This window comes from Blennius ocellaris (assembly GCF_963422515.1).
Source record: "Blennius ocellaris genome assembly, chromosome: 6".
Classification (NCBI taxonomy): Eukaryota; Metazoa; Chordata; class Actinopteri; order Blenniiformes; family Blenniidae; genus Blennius; species Blennius ocellaris.
Genome location: NC_137655.1, coordinates 27,155,574 through 27,180,655, shown reverse-complemented (window position 1 = coordinate 27,180,655; position 25,082 = coordinate 27,155,574). Strand labels below are relative to the sequence as shown.

At 44.4% G+C, this 25,082-nt stretch overlaps 1 protein-coding gene across 1 annotated transcript; it reads right to left on the bottom strand.

Annotated features, from left to right (window-relative positions):
• Positions 1–2,357: 2,357 nt before the first annotated feature.
• On the bottom strand, positions 2,358–8,343 carry hao2 (hydroxyacid oxidase 2 (long chain); the record flags this gene model as incomplete). Its single annotated transcript, XM_080498371.1, has 7 exons — positions 8,192–8,343; positions 7,396–7,547; positions 4,542–4,825; positions 4,234–4,455; positions 2,985–3,143; positions 2,582–2,651; positions 2,358–2,413 (listed from the first exon to the last, which is right to left on the bottom strand). The coding sequence occupies exons 1-7, from the start codon at positions 8,320–8,322 to the stop codon at positions 2,358–2,360; spliced, it is 1,074 nt and encodes a 357-aa protein (XP_080354497.1). The 5' UTR covers positions 8,323–8,343.
• Positions 8,344–25,082: the final 16,739 nt, after the last annotated feature.

The following is a 25,082-nucleotide window of genomic DNA, read 5'->3' as shown; positions in this document are numbered from 1 at the left end:
CGTGGCAATGATCGAGACTGCCATGAAACAGGAAATGTATAATAAATAGACTGAGCACAATCAGATTGACCTCAAACTTGATATGTTGCATCAGAGTCCGGCCCTCATCACAGCCATACAACAGTTAACGCCATCAGCCATGGCGCCACCTGTTGGAAACAAAAAATGGAGTGTAAATAATCTGAACGTGATTTGATCTGCCTCAAATTTCACATGTTTCATCACAGTCCGGTCCTCATCACATGAATCTCAGTCATGGGTCCACTTGAGGGCGAGGACGTGCCCACACCACAAATTTTAATATTTGCCATCAAACATTAAGTATACTGTAAACAGTGATGTTGGTAACACGTTAACTACTAACGTGTTCTGACCACATTTTTTTAGTAACCAGTAATCTAACGTGTTATTTCCAAACCAGTCATCAGATTAAAGTTCAGCAGGACGTTTTTCTTTCTTTCTTGTTGAACAGAACTGACCGCTCCTCTGTTCTCCTCCAAACAGACACAGACACTAAATCCCCGTTTCCACTGCACGAAAAGTGCGGGGATTGACCGGTTTCTGATGTGTTTCCACCGCAGGAATGCAAAAACAACGGCTCCAAACGCTCCAAAGGCGGCAGGTTTTCCGCTAGCCTTCCATTGGGGTACCAGGACCACGGAACGGGTCTGAGTTTGAGGAGCCGTCTGCTGATTGGTCAGTGATTTTCTACATGCCCTCAATATTTTAATGTGTCGGCTGGATGAATCCTCTGCTGTCAGTGTGGTCAGCTTTGCACTGGTTGTTTTTTTGTTTTATTTTCCCTTTTCTTTCCTTTGCTGCTCGACTTTAGTGTTGGTGTGTGGCTTGGGACTGACTGCATTGTGTTGGATCTTTCTGTTTGCAGCATAGTCGTGAGGTGCGCCGTGGTGCGGGTGTGCGGCTCCGGGACACGGGAGCCTTGAGCTTTCTGCTCAAACGCAGCAGCAGCCACTCCACTCCGGCGCTGATCGCGCTCCGGCAGCTCCGCGCCGGAACACGGAGGCTCTGAGCTCCAAGCTTCTCTGCATTGCGTCTGCGGTCCATCCCCGCGATCAGTGCCGCTGCATCGCTGAACAGAACGCTGACCGCCGCTGCCTCACTTTTGAACAGAAACCACAGACCCGCGGCGCTGCTACGGCGCGCTCCCACAGTGGAGTGGCTGCTCATGGTTGTTGCTGCTGAAAGTAACTAAAAAGTTACTTGTAATCTAACTTTTTTACTTTGAAAACAAGTAATCAGTGAAGTAACCAAGTTACTTTATAAAGGACTAACTAGTAATCAGTAATCAGATTACTTTTCCAAGGTAACTGTGGCAATACTAACTGTAAATTCAAACCTTTCATGTTGCATTAGAGTCCCGGTCTGATCACGGCCATAAGATGATGAAAACCATTGGGCATAGCGCCACCTGCTGGAAACAGGAAGTAGTACAACGTGCACAAAATCTCGACATGCAACACATTCACACGTGCGTTGGTGTGCGAGGACCTGACAGCGCTACCTGTAGCTTTATTAGGGCGACCGTGGCTCAGGTGGTAGAGTGGTCGTCTTTCGGAGTGAGAGGTCGGAGGTTCGATCCCAGTCTACACTGGTCTATGAGTCGAAGTGTCCTTGGGCAAGACACTGAACCCTAAATTGCTCCCAGTGGTCGACTAGCGCCTTGCATGGCAGCTCTGTCCCATTGGTGTGTGAATGTGAGCGTGAATGGGTGAATGACTGATATGTGAAGCGCTTTGGGACTACCTCAGTGTGGTTAGAAGGCGCTATATAAATCTAGACCATTTACCATTTAATTGATCTTTACAAGTGAGATTTTATGCTTACTTGTGGATGCAAGTTCAAGGTTTTGTTTTTGTCTTCAAATCTATCAACAGTGCTTTTTCACCTTAGTTTTATAGACAATTTCACAAAGTGTAAGTCTTAAAAAGGCGGAACTGCAGTAGCTGGTGTGCGTCGCCTCAGCAGATTTATTGAACCACAAGCAACATTCCAAATTTCACCAAACCGTCTTTACCTGCTATATTTATTACAGCGAAATCAAAAGATATACCATTGAAAATACTTCCACCTCTTCCGTCAAAAAACACTTTCACTTGATACATGTATTTCCAACCCTCAGCTTAAGCAAGATATTCTGTCACACGTCTGCATAAATACATATTGGGCTCCAGCTGTTTCCTGATTATAGATTAATTATTATAGATATTAAATTGCATGGCATGGTAAAAAACAAAACAAAACATGACTTCAAAGGTATCCATGTTTCATTTCGTTGTGAAGAAATCTGGAGCTCCTGAGTCACGTTCTGATCGTCGCTGCTGCTTCTTGTTGGCATGTCAGAGTTTGGAAAATTGAATAAGGTTTCTGTTGATTTCAGCAACGTTCCTGCAACCTGGGCAAAGAGAAATAATGACAGTTAATGTTTGTGGTTTCTGGACACAAGCTCATTCACCGTATGTCTGTTGTAAAAAGAAAAGTGTAATCAGGTGTGTCTGTATCAAGTGTGCTGTCAGAACCTCGAGCCATAACGCTCCGACAGCTGCATATATACCAAACTCACCTGATAAAGCCATGGACAGACGGAACTCATCGTTCAGGATTTGCAGGACTTCTCTCACTCCTTCTTCACCCTAAGACATGATCAAAGTTAAATATAAGCTGGAGTGTAACTTTGCAAGCGCCGTCATACGGTATCTTGTTTCTTTGACGTTTCTGACAATCTATATCATATCAATCAATGTCATATATAATCAATATTTTTACTGAAAGATTTATTTTCTGTAAAGTGAGTTTTTCGCTCACATAGTGGCTGATTTCCTGGATTTGACTGAGATTCAACAGAAGAAGTGCTCCACAGTGTCAAACGGTCAGTCCACACTTGAAAACAACATTTTACTCTGTCATCTCTCCATCAAAGTCAACGACTGTCTGTCAGTGGGCCGAGGGCCGAGGTTCACACACACCTTGTACGCCAGGCCCCACACTGCTGGACGACCAATAAACACACACTTGGCCCCCAAGGCAAGCGATTTCAGGACGTCGCTTCCCGTCCTAATCCCTCCGTCCACATAGACCTCGATCCTGCCCTGAACCGTGTCCACGATCTCCGACAGGGCGTCAATCTGCAAACACATGATCGGGGTGAAATGACTTTAAAAGCCACTGAATGAGAATGTGTGTGTACACGTTTCAACAAGCTGAGAAATATCTCAAGCTTGTATTAAACTCTCATGTTGGCCCAGTTTTATTTGATTCATCAACACATTGATTGTGAGAGCAGCACGACGTGTCATTACCACAGTTGTTAGTGTGTGTGTGTGTGTGTGAGACTAAATCCATCCAGTGCTCTCAGTCAGCGGTGGCTTTGAGCACAACTGTTGCATCTGCAGTCCTGGATGCTGCTTGGAGAGACGTCTGTGTCAGTGCTTTGTCATGAGGGACGTGTCCATGACAGCAGAGTCTCCAAATGTCTCCAACACCAGAAATAGTCACAAGATTTGTTGCATCAGCAAAAGGAAATTCACTAGGAGGACGTGGAAATTGGACAGATTCAGCGAGAACGCCCTGAAGAGGTCACCTGAGAGACAATCTCACCGACTCACATTTAAACCCCCAGAGTGTCAAGCTCGCCTCAAACACCTCGAAGTTTTTGGCTTGAGAAAAATAACATACGCACACAGAGAACATTCAAACTCCATTCAGAAAAGACTCAAAACCAGGATATATGAACCCTTCTGGTTTCCAATGTTCCAATCTCAGGATATCTTCACTCAGTTTGTACAGAATTAGAAAAAAAACAAAACGTTCCATCAACCTGCAGACCAGGAACTGACTGATCACATTCCCCTGGTTAAGTTAATGTGAGATTGAAAAATCTCCTGAGAATGTCTGAAGGCTCAGGCTGTTGTTCCTTATCATTATACAATGCTCTTTGATAGAGGCCTTTGTACTCAGCTAAAAGCATTTCGTTAATAGTATGTGTTTCATATATCTTCAACATGAGAATGTGTCTTAATGAGATTATCTGTGTAAATAAAGGTCAAATTAATATAAATCTGCAGTTTTCCAGTCCTGTGTGGCGCCTTAAACGAGGGCTTTTAACAAAGTCATTGTATTCTAGCCCCCCCCCCCCCTTCAGGCTAGCCATCACTAGTGTAATCTATTACTCTTGGGCCATTTGAGGAGTGAAAAGACGAAGTGGTGTGTGAGTACCGAGGCCGGCCCCCCGTCCAGCTGCCTCCCCCCGTGGTTGGACACGATGATGCCCTGGACGCCGTGCTCCACGGCCAGCTCGGCGTCCTCTTTGGTCAGGATGCCCTTGATGATGACGGGCAGGCGGGTGATGGACTGCAGCCAGTAGACGTCCTTCCAGCTGATGGAGGGGTCCAAGGTGTTGGCTGGTATCCCGTACTCCTCCGGGCCCGCCGCCTCCTGCTGCAGGTGCGTGTCGCCCGAGCACAGTGGCCAGTTAGCACACCCGCGTCCCCCTCAACGCGTTTCTCATGTTTCAACAAAGTTACCTGGAACACTCCGTCGAAGTTCTTGACCTTGAGGTGCGGCGGGAGCTTGAACTGGTTGCGGATGTCGTTGCGGCGCTTTCCCGTGTAGGGCACGTCCACGGTGAGGACCAGGGCCTTGTAGCCCAGCGCCTCCACCCGGTGCACGATCTGCTCCGACAGCTTCCTGTCGCGGTACACGTACAGCTGGAACCAGCGGTAGCCGTTGGGCGCGGCGGCCACGATCTCCTCCACCGAGCAGGTGGAGTACGTGCTGGTGATGTAGCAGGTGTTCAGGGCTTCGGTGGCTGCAGACCAGATTGAAAAATAAAGATGGTGGCCTTGAAAGGTGGAATTAAGAGTGGCACAGTGCATCACTAGTGGCAAGATGCAAAGATTACTATTCCTCGGACCACGTTTTTAAAAATTTTTTTTATTCTTCTTCTTCTGCCCCTTTTTCGTCACATGACCAGTCCCGCACCGTTGGGAGCACAGACACACAGAACATATCAAAATGTGTAGAACGTTCAGGAATGGTGTGCTGTGATTTTTGTTAGCCATTTAGCTTTTTCCAATTTTTTTTTTTACAAAGAACTGCAAAAAATCTTCCATTCACAAATATGAATCAGTCGTTTGTGACGGTCAGCTCTGCTCCTCAGTGTCAAATGCAGCGTCTCCATGACAACAGACACAACTGCACCTAATCTGCCTGGCAACACGCACCTGGGATTAACTGCTCCTTTAATTCTACTGTTCTTTTACTACTGGGTTTTCACAATGGACACACACACACACACACACACACACACACACACACACACACACACACACACACACACACACACACACACACACACACACACACACACACACACACACACACACACACACACACACACACACACACACACACACACACACACACACACACTCAAGTAAGATTGTTCTTTATCTAAATAACTTACTTATTTGTTGGCATGAAAAATTAAATCCAAGTCAAGTGAATTAATTGTGTCTTTGTATATCTTCATTCTATCACTGTGTGTTGCTTGAGGATGCTGATAGCTTGTAGGTAATGCAGTATTTGGTGTTTTGAAATCACAGTACATATAAGATAAATTTTTGTTGTGTAGCTGAATTTATTATGTATATTGGGTAATATTATTTGTCAGTGCCTTGTATTTAGTCAGTGCCTTGTATTTAGAACAAATATCTTTCACTTCAATACTAGAAGTATCAATGTAAAGATACTAACTTATTGTTGAGTTTACATTGAAGTTACATTTACTTGTCAGATGCATTTTGCACAGGAGTTCCATCGCTCCTCCCCTGAAGAACAAACCTTCTGACAAACATCTTTAAAATCAGACCTTAAAACATTATTATTATCATATTTTCCATTAAATAACAGCTTTACTTTTTAAGCCTTGTTGTAAAGTATGACTTTTCCTTCTTTCTACAGAACAGAGAACCTCCTTGTGCCTGAATGATACATGATAACTGCATCATCCCTCACAACTTTCTCATCTCTTTCTGCAGCTGATTTTCCACTTTCTGCTCTCTATATATTCTTTTTTTAACCATCATTACAAGTCAGTGGTACAGGAAGTTTTTCAGAGGCACTGTAGTAGCATTTGTCTTGATATGCAGCGCCATCTAATGGTCACTTGATCAGCCATATAACAAACATAAGTGATTTTAAGTCCTGAAAATACAGTACATATTGTGAAAAACTGACTGAATGTGATAAAAGTTCAGTTTTACAATGAGTTTAATAAAGAAAATCATAAAGATTGAGTGATGAAAGTGATTATTATTATGATTGTCTTCATCCCATTTTTATTCTTTGGCTTTTACCTCAGCGTGAGACTCTGCTCTGGTTTTAGTGCCTTCGTTTTTCTCTTATTGTTTTAACTTTTTATGTTTTGTTTATTGTTTTACCATTTGATTGTTTTTATTATTTTAACTTTTTTATTTTGCCTCTTATATTTTTATTTCAATGTACAGCACTTTGTCTCAGCAACGGCTGCTTAAAGCGCTTTATAAATAAAGTTGAGTTGAGTTCATCAAGCAGTCCGTAAGAGATGATGTTATTGTTGGTGGTTCTACCTCCAACAATATGATCACTATAAGGCCCTGTTTACACAACGTTTCACGTGACAACACCTAATCCGTTAAAAAAAAAAAAAAAGTGTGTGTTTACACTGCAGCAGCAGACACAGGGACAACAATGTAGTTAGTATGCTGGGCCATGGGAGGGCGCTGTTGCTTGATTTTGTAATGAAACCACACAGAGATGTGTGCAGAGAAGAATACGCTATAAACATGGAGACAATGAAGAGAACCTGACATCCACATGGACTGATGAGGAATCAGATGCTATCAGGGAGAGTCTCAACTATTAAACTACTGATATGGACGATAAAACTAGAATACTGACAGCGAGTCAAACCACTGCGGGTCGCCATGTTTGTTTACCAGGGATGGAAGGGGACGGGAGGGGAAAGATGCGCACGTGCAGTAACAGGCTAAATAGACTCCTGCAGGAGGGATGAGCCTGTGAAAGAAACTTTCCACGGATAGACTCGTAATGGTTGGCGTGTAAACAGGGCCCAAGTCTCCATATGATGAAAAATCCTGTCTATTACTGCACGTGTGGATTCAGTTCCATTGACGTTTTCACTGAGGCCGAGGAAACGTTGGCTCTTATTGTCCAACAAGGTTGATTTGATCTTTTTGTTGTTTTCAACAGCCAACGGTGCACTTTGTCTTTATTTCTTCTTTGTTTATGTACTCATATAGTCTCACAGCTCTCTGATAATTCAAAATGACACGTTATCTCAAAGATGATCTTAATTTGTCCACGTTGAGTCCTCACCCCGAGCCGTTGCCACCTCTCCTTCATGCCAAGCCAGGCAGTGAAAGGCTGTAGGTGCAATACCAACCGGGAAGCTGATCTCTGTCCCCTGAACCGTGGTCCGGGTGTCGCTCACCGACACGTCCCGCAGGATCCGAGGCCTCAGGCGGATCCTGACAGCAGAACACACAACCATATAGCTTCACATTATCCACGTGTCCAGGCACAACAATACTCATTTCACTATTTTAGGGACTGTTTTAATTGAAATACACTTGATACTAATCAATGGCTTTATTTTTTCAAAAAAAATCATCTTTCTTTGAAGATGCATGACAGCCTGAGCTTGGTTTTAATATCCCAGCATGTTGCCCATAATGAACATGAGATACCATCATATTAAAGGGATCAAATCAAGCTGAAAAGAATTGCCTTCAAATCAAACACAGTTCAATTAAAAAAATAATTCATGAATGCATCTTAATCTTAATAGAAATGCAGCTTTTAAAACGGATTATTTGTTGTACTTCCTGATTCCTTTGTTTAAAACCTGTTAGTGATTATAGGGCAACGTGTTACACATTGAGAGCTCCAACCAGTTACAGGAGTCAAAAGTCCGTGAAAAACAAACGGTGCCCTGTGAAGTTTGCAGCCTGGGATTGAACTCTTTGAATCTGTCAGCTAAACTGTGTATGTTACATTAAATTCAGTATGTTCTGTGTCTGATGCAGTCGTGGAAACAATGCAGTCTTTTTAGAAGAGCAGATTGGCATGAGGGCCTTAAAAGTGCACCCATGCTGTGATTTCTCCAGTCTACCGTTTGTACGCCAGAAGATTGTCGTCCCTGGTGCAACATTCATCCGCTCCGGCTGCGTAATAATCCCAGGTGGCCTTTGACAGGTGTTCCTTCGCGTACTCCTCAAAGTCGGTCAGGCATACCATAGCCATCTCTGCACAGCGGCCCCCCTCTCTGTGGACAAGCAATCATTCAGTGCACAAGTGACGCATGTGGTCAGAAAACACTATCAAGGTAAAGAAGAAATCCTCAAATCCTTATTCTGCTGCATCATGCAAAGGTGATGTATATTTTCATAAAAACTCATTGGAGCTAGGTACCCACATCATTATATCTGACCTACATACACCTTGACACAGTTGTCTGTACCACAATGTCTATTATCTTCATAACACCTGCTTTCCCACCATTTCACATAATCTGGAAATACAATCTCACATTCAGCAAACCTGCTACAAAGACGAATGCTGATGCATCCTGCATTCACATCAAAAATAAAACACTTGTTTCAAAGGTTAATCCTTAGTTTCTGTCCTTTATTTTCTGTTCCTGTTCTTCTTCTTATTATTATTTTTGCACATTTAGTCTAAAACCTGGCATGCAGGACCTTACAGTGATCATTGTATAATCTTCATTATGACTGTAGTCCACAAACCTGCTTTTGTGGAAGGTTGGGTTCATTTTTTTCTGAATAGTTCATCTTTGTTGTCATTGTTAAAAACAATGGAATTGTAAATGCAATTTGTCCATGTGCCACATTATACATGAATATGTCAAAGATAGAAATATAAAAGAGAACAATAAAAAAAACACCAACATTCTTTCCAATATAAAATACAATGCAGTGCCAATATTGGTAGTATTAGTATTGTTGTTGTTTGTCATTGTAGGAAGCAGTTTCAGCTTTTTCTGTTTAAAAAAACCAAAAAGCAATTTTGACAAAGCCGAGTAATTTCCTATCACTACTGCGGTTTCACGTTACACCCAAATTTAAAAAGTGAGTTGAAATGAAAACTAATCCAGCATCAGGAACTTACCACAAGAAAGGATCTAAAAGGAATCCAGTGAGCGTCCAGGAAGGACTGCCGTTGTGATGTAAACTCTACCTGCGCTCCTCTGACGTGGTTTTAATCAACAACTCACCGTCAAGCCGACGCACTTTAACATCTCAGAGGGTAAATGAACTGCTTTACGATCTGTGTCCCTTCCTCCGTCCCGCGAGCCGCACCGTTTTTCTTTTTTTTGGGGGGGTCAATCAAAAGCAAACTTCCATGGTGTAACTATGAAAGCCAGTGAGAGAACGTGACCTGAGACTGACCTTTGCTCTTATTGTGTTTACACAAGCTGGAAATGTGCTGATGGCGACTGCGAACTACAGCGAGGACAACAGACCCAGTGTTCTGTGGTTCACACTGAACCCTCAGTCCTTGTTGTGGCGAGTGGAGTGAAGCCAGCCCACGGCCGGCCCCGTGGTCAGCCCACAGTGTGGCGCAACAGCTGTTTAATTAGGGAGGAAGCAGCTTCCGGGTGGAAGGTGAACAGCTGTTAGGAGCGCGAAGAGCGGAGCGGGAAAACAAAGTAGACTGCCTGCGATGTGGGGATCAATCGAACTGGTGAGCTGCACGGATGATCACTCACCAAGTCAGACTGGTGACGTCACGACTGCCGGTAAGAGCCGATATCCTGGCTTTCTACACGGACGAGTGAGCTCAGAAATATGAACTTCCGCCAACGCGCTCTTACACTTTGGGTGTGGACAGTTGCAGATAGGTGTCACAGCCCGCAGATGTCTCTGGCTGTGTGTGTGGGCGTGTGTGGGCGTAGGCGGAGCAGACGGAGTAGGACGCACACCTGAATCGAATGAGGGAAGCCAGTATTTAAGGACCGGGATCCCAGGCCCTCATCGCAAGATCGTCATGTTTACCCTGCGGTACCTCGACTCTGCCCCTCGTGCCTTTGGTTATGACTTCGTTTGCTTCGTGTTTGGAAGCCTCTGGGTGTTCTGACCTCTGGTTGTTCTCCCGTGCAGTCCCGGTGGGAAGATCCCACCTCCGCTTCTACGATCCCGCGCTATGGATTGCCGCCCCGTTGGAGAGACTTAAATAAACTTTGTTTTCGATTTTACATCCCGGTCTAGTTGGCGTCTGAATCCTGCACTCCACCAATCCTGACAATTCGGCCTAAATGGTTATTTATCTCACTCTGTTGTTGTTGTTGTTGATGTTTGGGTAAAAAAGAGCTGCTACATCAATGTGTATATATATATGACATGGGTAATTTATTATTAAAGAAAACTAATTATTGTGATGAATTCTACTTGATCCACTAAAATGCACTTTAGAGAATGTTATGTACATTTATGTTACATAGAGTCTCATAATTATTTTATACTGCTTAATGAATTAAATACCAGTATGATTATTTAGGCTAAATGATTAATTTAGAAATTGGTGATAATTTGATTGAAATAGTTTGTACTTTAAAGTAAATGTATGTAATATATTGAGTGCTTGTTGAATTGACTAATTGTGATGCCATAATCTGTAACTTTGTTTGATTGAAGTGTTTATTATATTTCATCTTGTATGAACCACACTGGTGGTTGTTTGTTTAAGGTTTTTTACCTGCATAAAATAATAGAGGGAAAGAAATTAAAAAGCCTCATCATTTGGGAGTGACTCCCAGCAGAAAATCTTCAGGAGTGTGAGAAGCGTGCATACACAACGCCAGGACATAACAGTGAAAAACCGCGTCAAGCTGGTTGAAAAGCTGCTCCCAAGACAAAGTACAGAAACTTCCGCTAAACTTCCAGGTCACAGCTCATCAAAACACCATCCTGGCCCAATGCTCCAACCCAATATAAAGAAAGAAATAAAATCTACCTACACTTCCAAAATGGCTGCGTTAAAGTCTCTGCAGCAGGTGAAAAGGGAGCGGACGACTGCCAAACAAAGATTTTCTAGACTGGCAAACTCAGTCTTGAGGTCATGTCAGAAAATGTCAGCGGAAGACCTTATAGAAGCCTTCAGCAAAGTTACACTAGAAGCTGAGAAGGTAATGAAAGTAAATGACCAGTTGGAAGCAACTTATGCCGAAATGAAGGAGTCCGAAGATGTAACCACCTCCAAAGAAGATGTGGACATTTGTGCGTACATTTGAAAGGACAGTGAATGAGTGTGAGGCGAGACGCGAGGAAGTCGAGGGAATCATCCAGAAAGTCCTGTGGAACAATTTCGGCTGTTCCGAGCTTTCCCTGGCATCAGAGGCAGCTGAAAGGGAAAACAAGCGCCTCTCAGCAACACAACCTAGTTTGAAGTTGGAGGGGTATGACCTTATGCTCAAGAACTTTGAAGGGCTTGTTAAGGCAGCATAAGAATCCCTCCACAAATGGAACCGCTCGACCCCAGATGCAGACCGAATGGACTCGCAGCAGCAGTTAAGGGAATTGGAAGCTCGCTTACCTGCATTGGTGTTGGAGAAAGCTGTTCTCATGCAGGCAAAGATGGAACAAGAGGAGCTAGCCGAAGCAGTTCCCCATTTCCAGGCACCTGGCATCAAATTGAGACCGACGGCGGCGCTCCCAAAATTTGATGGGAATAAGTGGAACTTCTACTCCTGGAAAAAGGATTGGGAAGAACTCCAAAGGCAAGGAGAACCTACTGGCTCTAAGGAATTGTGGAAGTTCCAGCTGTTGGACAGTCTTGAGGAAAAGGTCACAAGGAACCCTAACCCTGTGAGCGTATGGAACAGCAGATGAAATCTTCTGTGTCCTCGGGAACCGTTTTGGAAACAAAACTGTCATTGCCTTGGAAATAGTCGAAGAGCTGCAGATGATACCACCGGTAAAAAGTCACCAATCGAAGAGAATCATTGACCTGATACAGGGGGTGGAAAAGGCTTTGCAGGTCCTCAGCGAGTTGGGAAAAACAGGTGCCTTGAAGAACCCCCTCTTGTCACAAAAACACTGGAGTGTAAGCTGCCAGAAGGCCTAAAGAAAGAATGGCTGGTTCATGCCTATGAATAGGAGGAGACGGCATCACCAGATGACAGGATTGACAAGCTCCTTACATTTCTGAAAAGTCAGGAGAAGATTTACGAGCAGCTGGAACAGTTACGGGATGATGATCCTGGCAGGCAAGAGCCAAAGATCCCGCAATAGCATGCCCGCACGAAGGCCACCAAATCATTGAGTTCAAGCTTGTGTTGTTTGTAGAGAGAGTGGCCACAGGGAAAAGTTATACTACTGCAAAAATTTAAAAACAACTCAAAGTGGCAGAAAAGAAAGAAGCAGTAAGAAGACTTGGTGCCTGTGGAAGGTGTTTGGAGGTTCACACTGACGATGGAGAGTGCAGAACCACCTTCTTGTGCACAAATGAGGGCTGTAAGGAAGCTCAAATCCCAGCTCATCACTTCTTTCTCTGTTTCAGGTCTGAGCGCAAAGCAGGTGAGCAGAAGAGTGGGTTAAAGCCTAATCCAGTAAAGGTGGAGGGGAAAAGTACAGGGAGGCCCATGGAGAATTCCTGACCAGGTTGCCACCCGAGTTTGCTCAGCAGTGTCGGAACGCCTTTTCCAAATCTGTGTTGAAGACATTCAGCTCAGCTGCACCTGAGCACAGTTTGCTGGCAGAAAATGGCCTCCATGAATTCCCAGTTATAATGATGATCCTGGAGGTAATCGCAAACGCTGGGCCAAAGATTGGAACCTTGATAGATTTGGCATCTGACACTAATTATATTACTCATGAGGCTGCACGTGAGTTAAACCTGAGAAGCGAAGATGTGACTCTAGTAGTTCATGGTGTTGGAGGGATGCAAGCCATGGTAGAGACAAGCGCTATCTACTGAAGATCTGAGTCACAACCCCAAAGGGAACCTTGAGATCCCACCAGCTGGTTTGTTATGGGCTTGACAGCATTGCAGAAGTTAATCACTGCGTGTCACCCAAGAAACTGCAAAAGATATTTCCCGATGTTCCCCTCCACGATCTGGTCCGCCCCATACAAATTAAGCTCCTCATCAGTCACAAGGAAGGCCAACTTGGTCCGCTGGAGATCTTGTCCTGTGGGATGGTTCCCTTGGAAAAACAGTGGGCGCCTCTTACCCAGATCTTCTTGAAGAAGTAACAGTCACAGCTCATGACTCCAGGATGCATTTTGCACGCTCAATGCGGACAGCGGCTACTAATTACAGAGAAATCATCTGTAGAAGCCAAGGTCTTTCCCCTCAAATCATTCTAGCCCCCACGTCAGCGGCCAGCCAAGATTTTTTTGAATTGGTGGAGGTGGGACAGCATTGGAGCTGCGTATGAACCCAGGTGTGGTGGTTGTCGATGCGGAAACTGTCAACCTGGAGGGAAGGAAATTACCCTTTCTGAGGCGCGTGAGCTGGATCAAATAAGAATTGGATTAACATATGCAACGGGAGATCACCACAGTGAAGAGCCCCACTGGCATGCAAAGTACCCCTGGTCAGTGGACCCATCAACATTGCCAAATAATAGGAGAGCAGTTGAAGCAACATTCCAAAGAACCGAAAAGCAGTTGGGGAGGGAACAGGAATGGAAGACCGCTTACAAAGGTCAAGTTCACGACGTGGTTGAGAGAATGGTTGCGACTAAGCTCTCAGAAGAAGAATTGAAAAGTTGGACTGGACCCGTGTGGTACATCAGTCACCTCATCGCACCAAATCCCCACTCAGTCGCCATGCTAGTTTGCCTTGTGTGGAATAGCAGTTAAAAATTCAAGGGCCATAGCCTAAATGATCTCCTCATCAAGGGCCCAGATGTCCTCAATAACATCCGTGCTGTCCTCCTACGGTTCCGGTAAGGTGTCTTTGCTGCACTCGGGGACATCAAAAAGATGTATAATTGAGTTTGGCTCGAAGATCAAGAAGTGCTTCTTCACTGGTTTCTCTGGAGAGATTTGGAGGAGGAAGACATTAAGGAATACGCAATCACAAGGGTCAACATTGGCGACAAACCGACAGGCTGTATCGCTCAGGTTGCCATGCGGGAGACTGCCAACTTACCAATGTTTGATCACATTAAAGAAGAGTGCAGAGCGCTGGAGCAGGATGCACATGTGGATGACATTCTTACCTCTCACAACAACCGGAGCCAACTCAAATGGATAACATCCAATATTGAACAAATACTAAAGGCTGGGGGTTTTCACCTGTAGCCATGGATATACTCAGGCCAAAGTGGGAGGTCAGCAAGCGGAAAGGAGGAGAATGAACCCTCAAAGATGGTCCTTCCAAACCAACTCTCTGAGGACGACAATAAAGCCCTGGGTCTTGGTTATCACCCTGAAGATGACAAGCTTCACTTGATGGTAGCTGTGAACTTTTCTAAAAAGAAAAAGAAGATGAGGTTGGGAGAAAACCTGTCAAAAGATTAAGTAAGGGCACAGACACCAAATCCTCTCACCCAAAGGGAGGTTCTAAGTCAAGTCTCCAGACTGTATGAGCCCCTTGGTCTTGTGACTCCTGTTAAACAGAACGGGGCCATCCTGGTGAGGAGATCCTTTCAAGAGGTGAAGATCAAGTACGGCCCATTAGAGGATACGTGGGACATACCTCTATCTGAGGGCCTGCGGGAAGATGCCATTAGTCTACTTGAAGATTACACTGAGCTCAGCCAGTTGAGATTCACCAGATCCCTGACACCACCTGACCCGAGCGGCAAGCCCTGTGGCATCACCTTCTCTGACGGCAGTGAAAATTCTTACGGTGCAATAGTATATGTGCAATGGGAGTGCCTTCAAGGTGTGACTGTACGACTGGTTGAGTCTAAAGCCAAGTTGACACCATTGGATCATAAATGGGATGCAGTTAAAGCTGAGGTCTGTGAAGCAGTTTACGTGGCCCGTCTCAAGAAGTATTTCCTGAAACACTGCAGGATTTGTGTGGAGAGATGGTACCATTTGGTTGATAGCCAGACGGTTCTGGGAGCAATACAACGAGAGAGCTATGGCTATCAAACATCTTTCGCCAATAGAATTGGAGAAATTTAAAGCAGCACAAATATCCAAGATTGGTGGTGGATCCCTGGGATGCTCAATATGGCTGATATTATCTCAAGGGGGGCAAGGCCTAAAGATTTGGATGAAGGTTCAGAGTGGCAGGTGGGTCCCAAGTTCTTAAGCCGCCCTGAAAAAGAATGGCCGATTAAGTCTGCCAAAGATGTTGCCTCTGAAGCAAGAGAAAATATTGCACGTATCCAGAAAAAGACCTTCGTTGCTGCAGTGACTCAGGCCCAAACAAAGAAGGAACTCAAGCAGATTTCATCACCAATCCAGACGGATTTTCACAGGACACCTGCCGGGACCACCGCCTCAAGACTGTTGGACATAAAACGGTTCAGCAATCTCACATGTCTAATAAAGTCAGTTGCAATGGTCTGGAGGGCAGCAAAGTAGTTTCTTCGTGTCAAAGCCGAACGGAGTTCAAAGTGGGAGGCGGTTCCGCCAGTTGGGGTTGTTACTTTAAATGAGAGAGAAGATGCCTTCAGAGACCTCTGCCTGGCAGCACAAGAAGAGGTAACTTTCCCCAGCACCACAACAAATAGGCTGGTTGTGTACAAAGATGCAGCCAGTGGATTGTTGATGTGTGGAGGCAGAATTCAGCACTTCAAAGAAGACTGCTCCATTGTCCCACTAATTCCTTTCGACGCCTGGCTTGGGACTCTACTGGCTCGCCACAGTCATCAGAAAGGGCATGAAGGGGTTGCTGGAACTCTGCTCAGGATGCGGCAGAAAGCCTGGGTTGTGCAAGGGAGAAGGTTGGCTCAAAAAGTGGTCAACCAGTGTGTCCACTGCAGAAAGGCAAAGTCTGTCAGCAAGTAATGGGCGATCTACCTGTAGAAAGATCAAGACCTGCCTCACCATTCCAGTTTACCTCTGTTGACCTGTTCGGACCATATATGGTGAGAGATGACATCAAAAAGAGAGTGTCCACAAAGGCCTGGGGAGTTGTATGCTGCTGTATGGTGAGCAGAGCCCTCCATATAGAACTGGCCAGCAGTATGTCTACAGAAAGTTTCCTCATGGCCTACCAAAGATTTGCTTCCATCAGGGGTCACCCACTCAAAGTTTGGCCAGACCCAGGGACCAACTTTATTGGTGCGAAATCTGTGCTGGAGGACTTGTATGCCTTCCTGTGAGACCAAAACACAACAAGTCTGGAGAAGTATGCTGCAGGTAATGGACTTGGAAGGTGCCACCTGCCGATTCTCCGCATCAAAATGGAGCTGCTGAAGCTGCGGTACGGATTACCAAGAGGGCCCTTCAAAGTTTGGGCATGTCCAAAAATCTTAGCTTCATTGAATTTCTCACAGCACTGCATTTGGCAGCAAATCTGGCAAATGAGCGGCCTATTGATGCGAGAGTCCAGAGTCGTGAAGGCCGAATTCAGTATATGACACCAAATGCACTTCTCCTCGGATGAGCATCACAAGATGGTGATTTCAAGTCGTTTGACTTCATCAACTATCCTTTCAAGCGCCTTCAAGAAATTCAAATCCAGGTCAATAGTTTCTGGAAAGCGTGGTGCCAACTTGCTGGAACCTTTTCATCAGACCTAAGTGGCATACCACTGAAAGGAACATTGCTGTGGGGGATCTAGTTTGGCTTTGTGACCAGAATGCTCTGCGGGGCCAGTTCAGGCTTGGAAGAGTTGTTGCGGTGGCCTCAGACTCAATGGGTGTTGTAAGAGATGCTGAAGTCCGTGTCGCACCTGCCCAATGTGTTCCAGTGCAGCAACCAAGGTCAACATCCCATGACCAAAAGGGGAGTTCTATTTGTGTTGTGCTGCGAGAGATGTCAGGCGGCTCCTCGTCCTTCTGCCTATAGAGGAGCAGTGACTCCTTTCAGAAATAATTAAGTTCGCCTCAAAGTTCTGCAACCTGCCTGTATGAATACAGGAAGGTTGAGTGGGAGGTGTTGTGGCGAGTGGAGTGAAGCCGGCCCACAGTGTGGCGCACCAGGTGTTAATTAGGAGGAAGTAGCTTCCGGGTGGAAGGTGATCAGCTGTTAGAAGCGCGAAGAGCGGAGCGGGAAAACAAAGTAGACTGCCTGCGATCTGGGGATCAATCGAACTGGTGAGCTGCACGGATGATCACTCACCAAGTCAGACTGGAGACGACTGCCGGAAAGAGCCGATATCCTGGCTTTCTACACCGACATTCGGTGCGCTGCATGTTGCGTTCGAGTGAGCTCAGAAATATGAATTCCTCCAACGCGCTCTTTCACTTTGGGTGTGGACACTGGCAGATTCGGCCTAAATGGTTATTTGTCTCACTGTGTTGTTGTTGTTGTTGTTGTTTGGGTAAAAAAAAGAGCTGCTACATCAATGTGTATATATGATATGAGTAATTTATTATTAAATAAAACTAATTATTGTGATGAATTCTACTTGATCCACTAAAATGCACTTTAAGGAATGTTATGTATATTTATATTACATCAAATCTCATGATTATATTTTATACTGCTTAATGAATTAAATACCAGCATGATTATTTAGGCTAAATGGTTAATTTAGAAATTGGTGATAATTTGACTAAAATAGTTTGTATTTTAAAGTAAATGTATGTAAATATATTGAGTACTTGTTGAATTGACTATAATTGTGATGCCATATTTCTGTAACTTTGTTTGATTGAAGTGTTTATTATATTTCATCTTGTATAGTTACACTGGTGGTTGTTTGTTTAAGGTTTTTCACCTGCATCAAATAAATGAGGGAAATAAATTAAAAGCCTCATCATTTGGGAGTGACTCCCAGCAGAAAATCGTCAGGAGTGTGAGAAGCGTGCACACACAACGCCAGGACGTAACAGTCCTAAATATGGATATTTACATGCATCTGCACACAGAAGCCCACATGGTATTGAATGTACACAGTGGAGAAAACACCCTCATTGTTAAATGTAGATTGAATAAAGCTAAAGCTGCTCAATGCATTTGCAGGATCGAGGAGAAAGAAATAGAAGCAAGAGTCACACTCACACTAGCTTAAAGGCAGAAGCCACTGACAGTCCTCTGTTATCTACTGACAGCTTGTCCAAGGTGGAGCGTGCATTCGCACACACCTTTAATGATCTACAACAAAGTTTAGAAGGTCCAGGCCATCTTTCAATCCAACAATGGCTGGTCAATACCATTTACAAAGTCTAGGTTTAAATAATAGTGCAGGACACTGAGTGGGGAGTTTTTTAGGCAAGGAGATACAAATTAATTTCTATTAAATCACAGAGCTTTATGAATAAATAGAAATAGAAAAAAATGAAACAAGGTGATCAGGAAAAGGCATTAAAAGGAGAATAGATAAAGATAAAACTTTATCAAGATAGAGGCAATAAAAGTAAGTAAAATCTATTACCTGCTCAGGCTTTCCAATGAACAATATTGTTTTCAGTCCTGATTGACAGGAAGTGAGCAGCAGCTAATTTGTGAAAGTGATGGAAAGCTCAACACTTTGCATTCCTCATCAACATTTCCTGCCATTTGAACAGTTTGCAGGGATTCACATCAGTGTGTCCGAAGGGAAACGGCTGCTGGCAGATATTTACTCACCGATTACAAATGTTCATTCTTTCTCAGCAGAACTTCTTTCCTGACAGATCATAACCTGCAAACAGCAAAGTCAAATATACAATTATGAATCTTTGTCCCTCTATTAATCGATTTTGAATAATACTGTGCTTCGTATTGCTGTTCCTATTAGAACCGATGGGATCCGTCAGGAACTTCAGTAATACAATGAGGACACACTAATAACACCCTGTTAATAACACTAATAACACCTTCGTAATTTATCCTCATTGCATTATTGACACTACCAGGGGATGTTGGTCTCTACAGTCACAGATATTTACCATCTACTAATGGTGAATCTACATCTGATACCACCATTCTTACAATAGTGCTACAAGGGAATAAAAAATATATTATTTTACAAACAAATTTATATCCAAATAGTTCAAAACTATTTAAACCTGCTGATAATATAATTTGCTCAGCTTTCACCTTCTCTCCTAAAATTATATTATAAAGTAGACTTCATTTATATGTTTATGTAAATAAGGACACCTGATATGTTCCCTTTCGGGATATGGAGATTAGTGTATGAGACCAATGTTGTTTTAAAAGTAGAAACACTTTAGACCTGAAACACTTTTGTTCAGTGTAACTGGCCATACAGAGACCATTAACATAGTATCTGAATTATTATACTTTCTCTCATAATTTAATGCCCTTTTTCACAAGTGTGTGTGTGTGTGTGTGTGTGTGTGTGCGTGTGTGTGTGTGTGTGCGTGTGTGTGAGTGTGTGTGTGTGTGTGTGTGTTAAAATCCTTCCCGCCTGTGAACACTAGAGGGCAGCCCAACACTGGAGTGAAACATTTTTTAAAGCTGCTCAACATCTGGAAAGTGCTTCAACACCAGCAGTGTCACTTCATGCCTGTTTACTTGTGGAGTAAAACTACCAAGTACTTGTGAAGTCTGATGTTGTGCTACACAATAATTTAAGCCTGGATTTATTTTGGGCTATGAGAGTTAATCAGCATGATTGTATGACATTTATACAAACAGATATCAGCTTGATGGTATGAAACTGACAGAAATCACACAGGTGTTACCAGTATTAGTAAAACCCTGATGGATTATTCTGTGGATTGGCGTAAGGGTTTGCCAACACACTACTGAGCCTCTCTATCCTACAATATAATGTGTCTAGATTTTATTAGTATCCAGTAATAAGTGTTGGACATTCAAAGGCCGACACACTTCCTCTTTCTTCATAAGTGGTTAACAGCTGCTTACTTCAAGACTAATGACCAGACTAAAGCCTACAAAGTGTAACTGATGTTATATGATTACATTTTCATTCTTTTATCAAAGTTGTTAGTCTTTATTATATTTATCATGAAAATTAAAAAAAAAACAACTTTGACTTTAAAAATGTTTTATCATGACGCTTTCGTCCAGAATATGCCTGACTGTAAAACAATTATGTTGCAAAAGGCAATTGGATATACGATTGAACGTATGACTGCGTTTCCATGGATCTAATTCAATAAAAGCACTTGCTGTCACATTTTCTACAGATTTAGTTGACCAGCACCTCTCACATCACAGCATTATTTAATGATATTGCTTGACTCTGGCTTTGTGACACTGTGACTGTGTGCAGGCCGGCTGTGAAAGGTGTCAGTCATTGATCCTGCTGAATGGCTGCTGAGCTGCATTGTCCAGGTGAACTTCTGGAATCCCTGCTGTTTGCTCTTCAGCGCACTACGCTCAGTTTGGTGAAATTCAAACGGGTTTGGTGTCTGTTTCTTCATGATACACAGCCACACATTAGTTACAGTGACCACCGGCGTTAACAGAGTAAACACATCACATCTTCATCGTTCTTCTGCTGCTCACACAGTGTCTGAATGAGTTCACAAACAAATGGTGGAAAGAGGCAGTAAATACAAATCACTGCAGTGGACGGAGTCACGGTCTTACCTTAACCTGAGCTGCTTGGCAGACCCACAGTGTGTGTTGGTTCCCTTCTCATGTGACAGGGTCATGTCAGAGGGCAACCCAGACCCCCCCCCCCCCCCCCCCCCCCATCCTACCTCTACACCCCCCCAATCCCTCTGGGTGTGATGCCCCGCCCCCTCTCCCCCTGGGTATGATGTCCCGCCCCCCTCCCTCACTGGCTGGGCATCAGCTCAGCCTTTCGTCAGCACTCTGGGCCTCTCATTGTGCCAAAAGCTGGATAATGACCGTTGTTTATAGGAGCAAGCAAACACCTCTGTATTTGCCTTTTTTTTTTTAAAGAATAAAATAGATCTTTCCCAACTTCATGTCTTTCTTTTATTCCTCATCTCATTTGTTTCCTTGTTTTAAATGTTTTTCCAAGACTTTGATGGGAAAACGTCAACAGTTGTGCAGAAATCTATTATAGCTTTGATGTATGGATGGATGGATGGATAGATAGATAGATAGATAGACAGAAAATACTTTATTTATCCTCACGTCATAAACTCTAGGTGTCTAACTGCTCACTTGATAAAATAACATAATGAAATTATAAAAAGTCAAAGTTACATTGATCACAGCAATAAAAATCAATAATATAATAAAAGGATCTTTAATATATATATATTTTAAGGTTCAGATGGTCAAAATTCTGTGCATTCACTTTCAGATTCCCAACAGTTAAACATCAAGCTATTGCACATACGAAATAAATAAAATTCACTACTTTGCTGAAACGTCAGGCCCGGCTAATATGTACAGGGACATTCGTCCATATTACAGCTGCTCTTCATGAAAACATGTATGACACTTGTATTTTTCTGACGTGTTTGTCATTCAAAAGGCCAGAGGTCACACAAGGTACATAAGGGTTTAGACGCATATGCTTCACTCTTATTGCACGAGAAGTGATGTGTTGTTATGGCTTTAATCATTGAGCAGCAGATCAAGTGCAGTCATGTGGACCGAACCTCTCTTCCAGTCCGAACCAACCCCAGGCAGGTAACAGTGAACTGTTCATCTCAATACAGCCAATGAATGGAAAGTGTTGAGTCTTTGTAGCTGACGATCAATTTCCTCATTCACTGATCACTAAATTGTGAAGACTGAATCTCTCTACCAACTCAAACAACTGAAGCGTTTGCTCGGTTCCAGGGCTCCTCTTGGAAATGTCAAACTCGTCAAGTGGAGTTTGCAGTTTGACAGGTGTTTTAAGTATCTGTGTGTATAAAACACAGATGTCCCAACCTTTGATATGGTGAGCTTGTTGTGTTAGGGTCCCCGCCCGGACTGGACGGATCGATGGGCAGGAAGTGAGAGAGTATGAATGCCACAGTGTCTGAGCTCGCTCTGGACGGAACGAAATGCCTGCAGAAGTTGTTCAAGCATTTGAAAACAGCGGTGGGGTGCAGGGATGTGAAATTAGATTCTCCCGCTCTTATTGCATTACAGCGTTCGAATTTAATTTTCTCTCTGTAAGTGGAATATCTTGGGTAACTAAACCAGGCTTCTCCAGCCATGTCTGTCTTTCTGTGTGTCTCTGGCTTTACAAGGTTTTGGCTCTCACACAAGAAGCTGTGAAGGTGAGGCCAGGGGCTAAATCCGACGACTCGGACCTCCGTGGGGAGGTTTGGGTGTTACCTGCCCCGAGAAGGAGGTGCAAATTGTGTTAATCCACAGCTGGCCTGGATGCCTAAAACCACGGAGCGAGCCGTGGCTCCGGGGCCATCGCGCTGGAGGTACTGGACCTTCAGCTGAGTGGAAAACCTCTTCCACATGGCGGCTGAGGCTCTGGCCCCAGGCTGCGGCCCAGCACGCCGCGCCACATGTGTGTTGAATTGTCAAGGTGTTATCATGGCCTGGCGAGGCTCCAGCTCCTCCAACCCTTATTATCAGACTAAACACGACGGAGGCCATGGACGTGACCGCAGATTTATGCAGACGTTCATTTGCCTGAGCGGCGCTGGATGTCCGTCACTGGGTGGACGAGTCCAGTCGCAAGGGTCATCTTCATAGTTTGAATATTTATTCATGTTTGGAATGGAGAATTAACAAAAAAAGTAAAGATGTTTACACAAGTCTGTCCGTCCGTCCATCCATCCATCCATCCATCCATCCATCCATCCATCCATCCATCCATCCATCCATCCATCCATTAAACTTAAAATTCATGTTTTGGGACTGAGAAAAAATGAGAATAAAACCTGGAGTACCCTGAGAAAACTTCCGCACACACAGGAAGAAAACAGAGGAAACCTGAACTCGAACAGGGGAACCGCTCATTGTGAGATAAGAGTATTAACCACTACCCACCATGCAGCCTCATTGGGGTCGTTGGTCAAATATAAATATAAGCAGAATGCAGCTGTGGAAGGAAGTTGGTCATTGCAAATTAATTTAGGATTACTTCCCATCAGGAGCTGCCTCACCTGTCTGCCCATAAAGGAGGAGCCGGCCAGAGACCCAGGGGACAGGTGGGAAACACGGGGGACAGGCGGGAGACCCGGGGGACAGGCGGGAGACCCGGGGGACAGGCGGGAGACACGGAGGACAGGCGGGAGACCCGGGGGACAGGCGGGAAACACGGGGGACAGGCGGGAGACCCGGGGGACAGGCGGGAGACACGGGAGACACAGGGGACAGGCGGGAGACCCAGGGGACAGGCGGGAGACACGGGAGACCCAGGGGACAGGCGGGAGACACGGGAGACACAGGGGACAGGCGGGAGACACAGGGGACAGGTGGGAAACACGGGGGACAGGCGGGAGACCCGGGGGACAGGCGGGAGACACGGGGGACAGGCGGGAGACACGGGAGACACAGGGGACAGGCGGGAGACCCAGGGGACAGGCGGGAGACACGGGAGACCCAGGGGACAGGCGGGAGACCCAGGGGACAGGCGGGAGACACAGGGGACAGGCGGGAGACACGGGAGACCCAGGGGACAGGCGGGAGACCCAGGGGACAGGCGGGAGACACGGGAGACCCAGGGGACAGGCGGGAGACCCAGGGGACAGGCGGGAGACACGGGAGACCCAGGGGACAGGCGGGAGACCCAGGGGACAGGCGGGAGACACAGGCCTGCACAGTCTGTGTGTTTTGCGTTAGTTTTCACTTCCATTTAATCAAATAGTGATTTTGCAAAGATCTGACTGTTTCTGTGGGAGAACCTGATGGTGGCGCTGCCACACCAACAATATTCAAATCCCATTAAGCCCCAAATCTTTAGCTCATTTTAAACTTGATGCAGGAAACACAACTTCTAAATATGCATGACAACTTCTGACAAGGTTCATGTGGAATTCCAGGTTTTTGCTTCACGTAGTTAATCATTCTACACCTCCATGGTGGAGAAACAGCTCTTCTATGCATTCGTCTGAGCTCCTTGGCTCTACACCATATACTGCCCAAATCATTATTTTTAAGTGAAGTAATCCTAACTTAATTTGCAATGACCAACTGATTTGTGTGAATAAAGTTAAGATACTTTGAGTTGATCCTCTTTTCTGACTGATTCAGATATAGTTCATAATACCTCACAATTGTTTTAATACGATCATATGATTTCAAATATGCAGTTTAGCTCACAGAGTCATGTACATACTATATTACTGAGGTTTATTTAACATCGTAAGGAACAAGTCAGATTCAAACACATTATGGAAGTTAATTATGTATTCTATGTATTTTTTTAACACGTCGTTACACCATGAAATACAATCCAGGATATAGATCTGCCCTCATCTGTCATCTTGTTAGCTTTGTTATAAAGTATAATTGCACATTTACAAGATTATTATTTTGTAAGCATTATATTTGTACATATATAATGAATTATGAATACTAATAATGCATTCTAGAAAATGCTGTCAATCTGGATTCATGGATTTTAAAATCATTGTTATGTAGATATGTTAATGTGTGTTGCTCTATTGCTGCTTGAAAAAAACATGTGAATGCCTGAAAACCCCAAAATATAGTCTTTTAAAAGCTCTAATTAACTGGAATATCCATCTTGACACTTGGCTTGCTATAAAACATTGCTTGAAAAAAATATCTCTATAGCATTGGTGTTTCACTGACGATTATATGGAAATGTCCTCAGTCCCCTTAAACCCCTAATGCCAGCAAGTACCAGCCCTACGCCCTTTCTGGAGGCTCCTTACTGCCAGCAAGTACCAGCCCTACGCCCTTTCTGGAGGCTCCTTACTGCCAGCAAGTACCAGCCCTACGCCCTTTCTGGAGGTTCCTTACTGCCAGCAAGTACCGACCCTACACCCTTTCTGGAGGCTCCTTACTGCCAGCGAGTACTGACCCTACGCCCTTTCTGGAGGTTCCTTACTGCCAGCGAGTGGCGACCCTACACTCTTTCTGGAGGTTCCT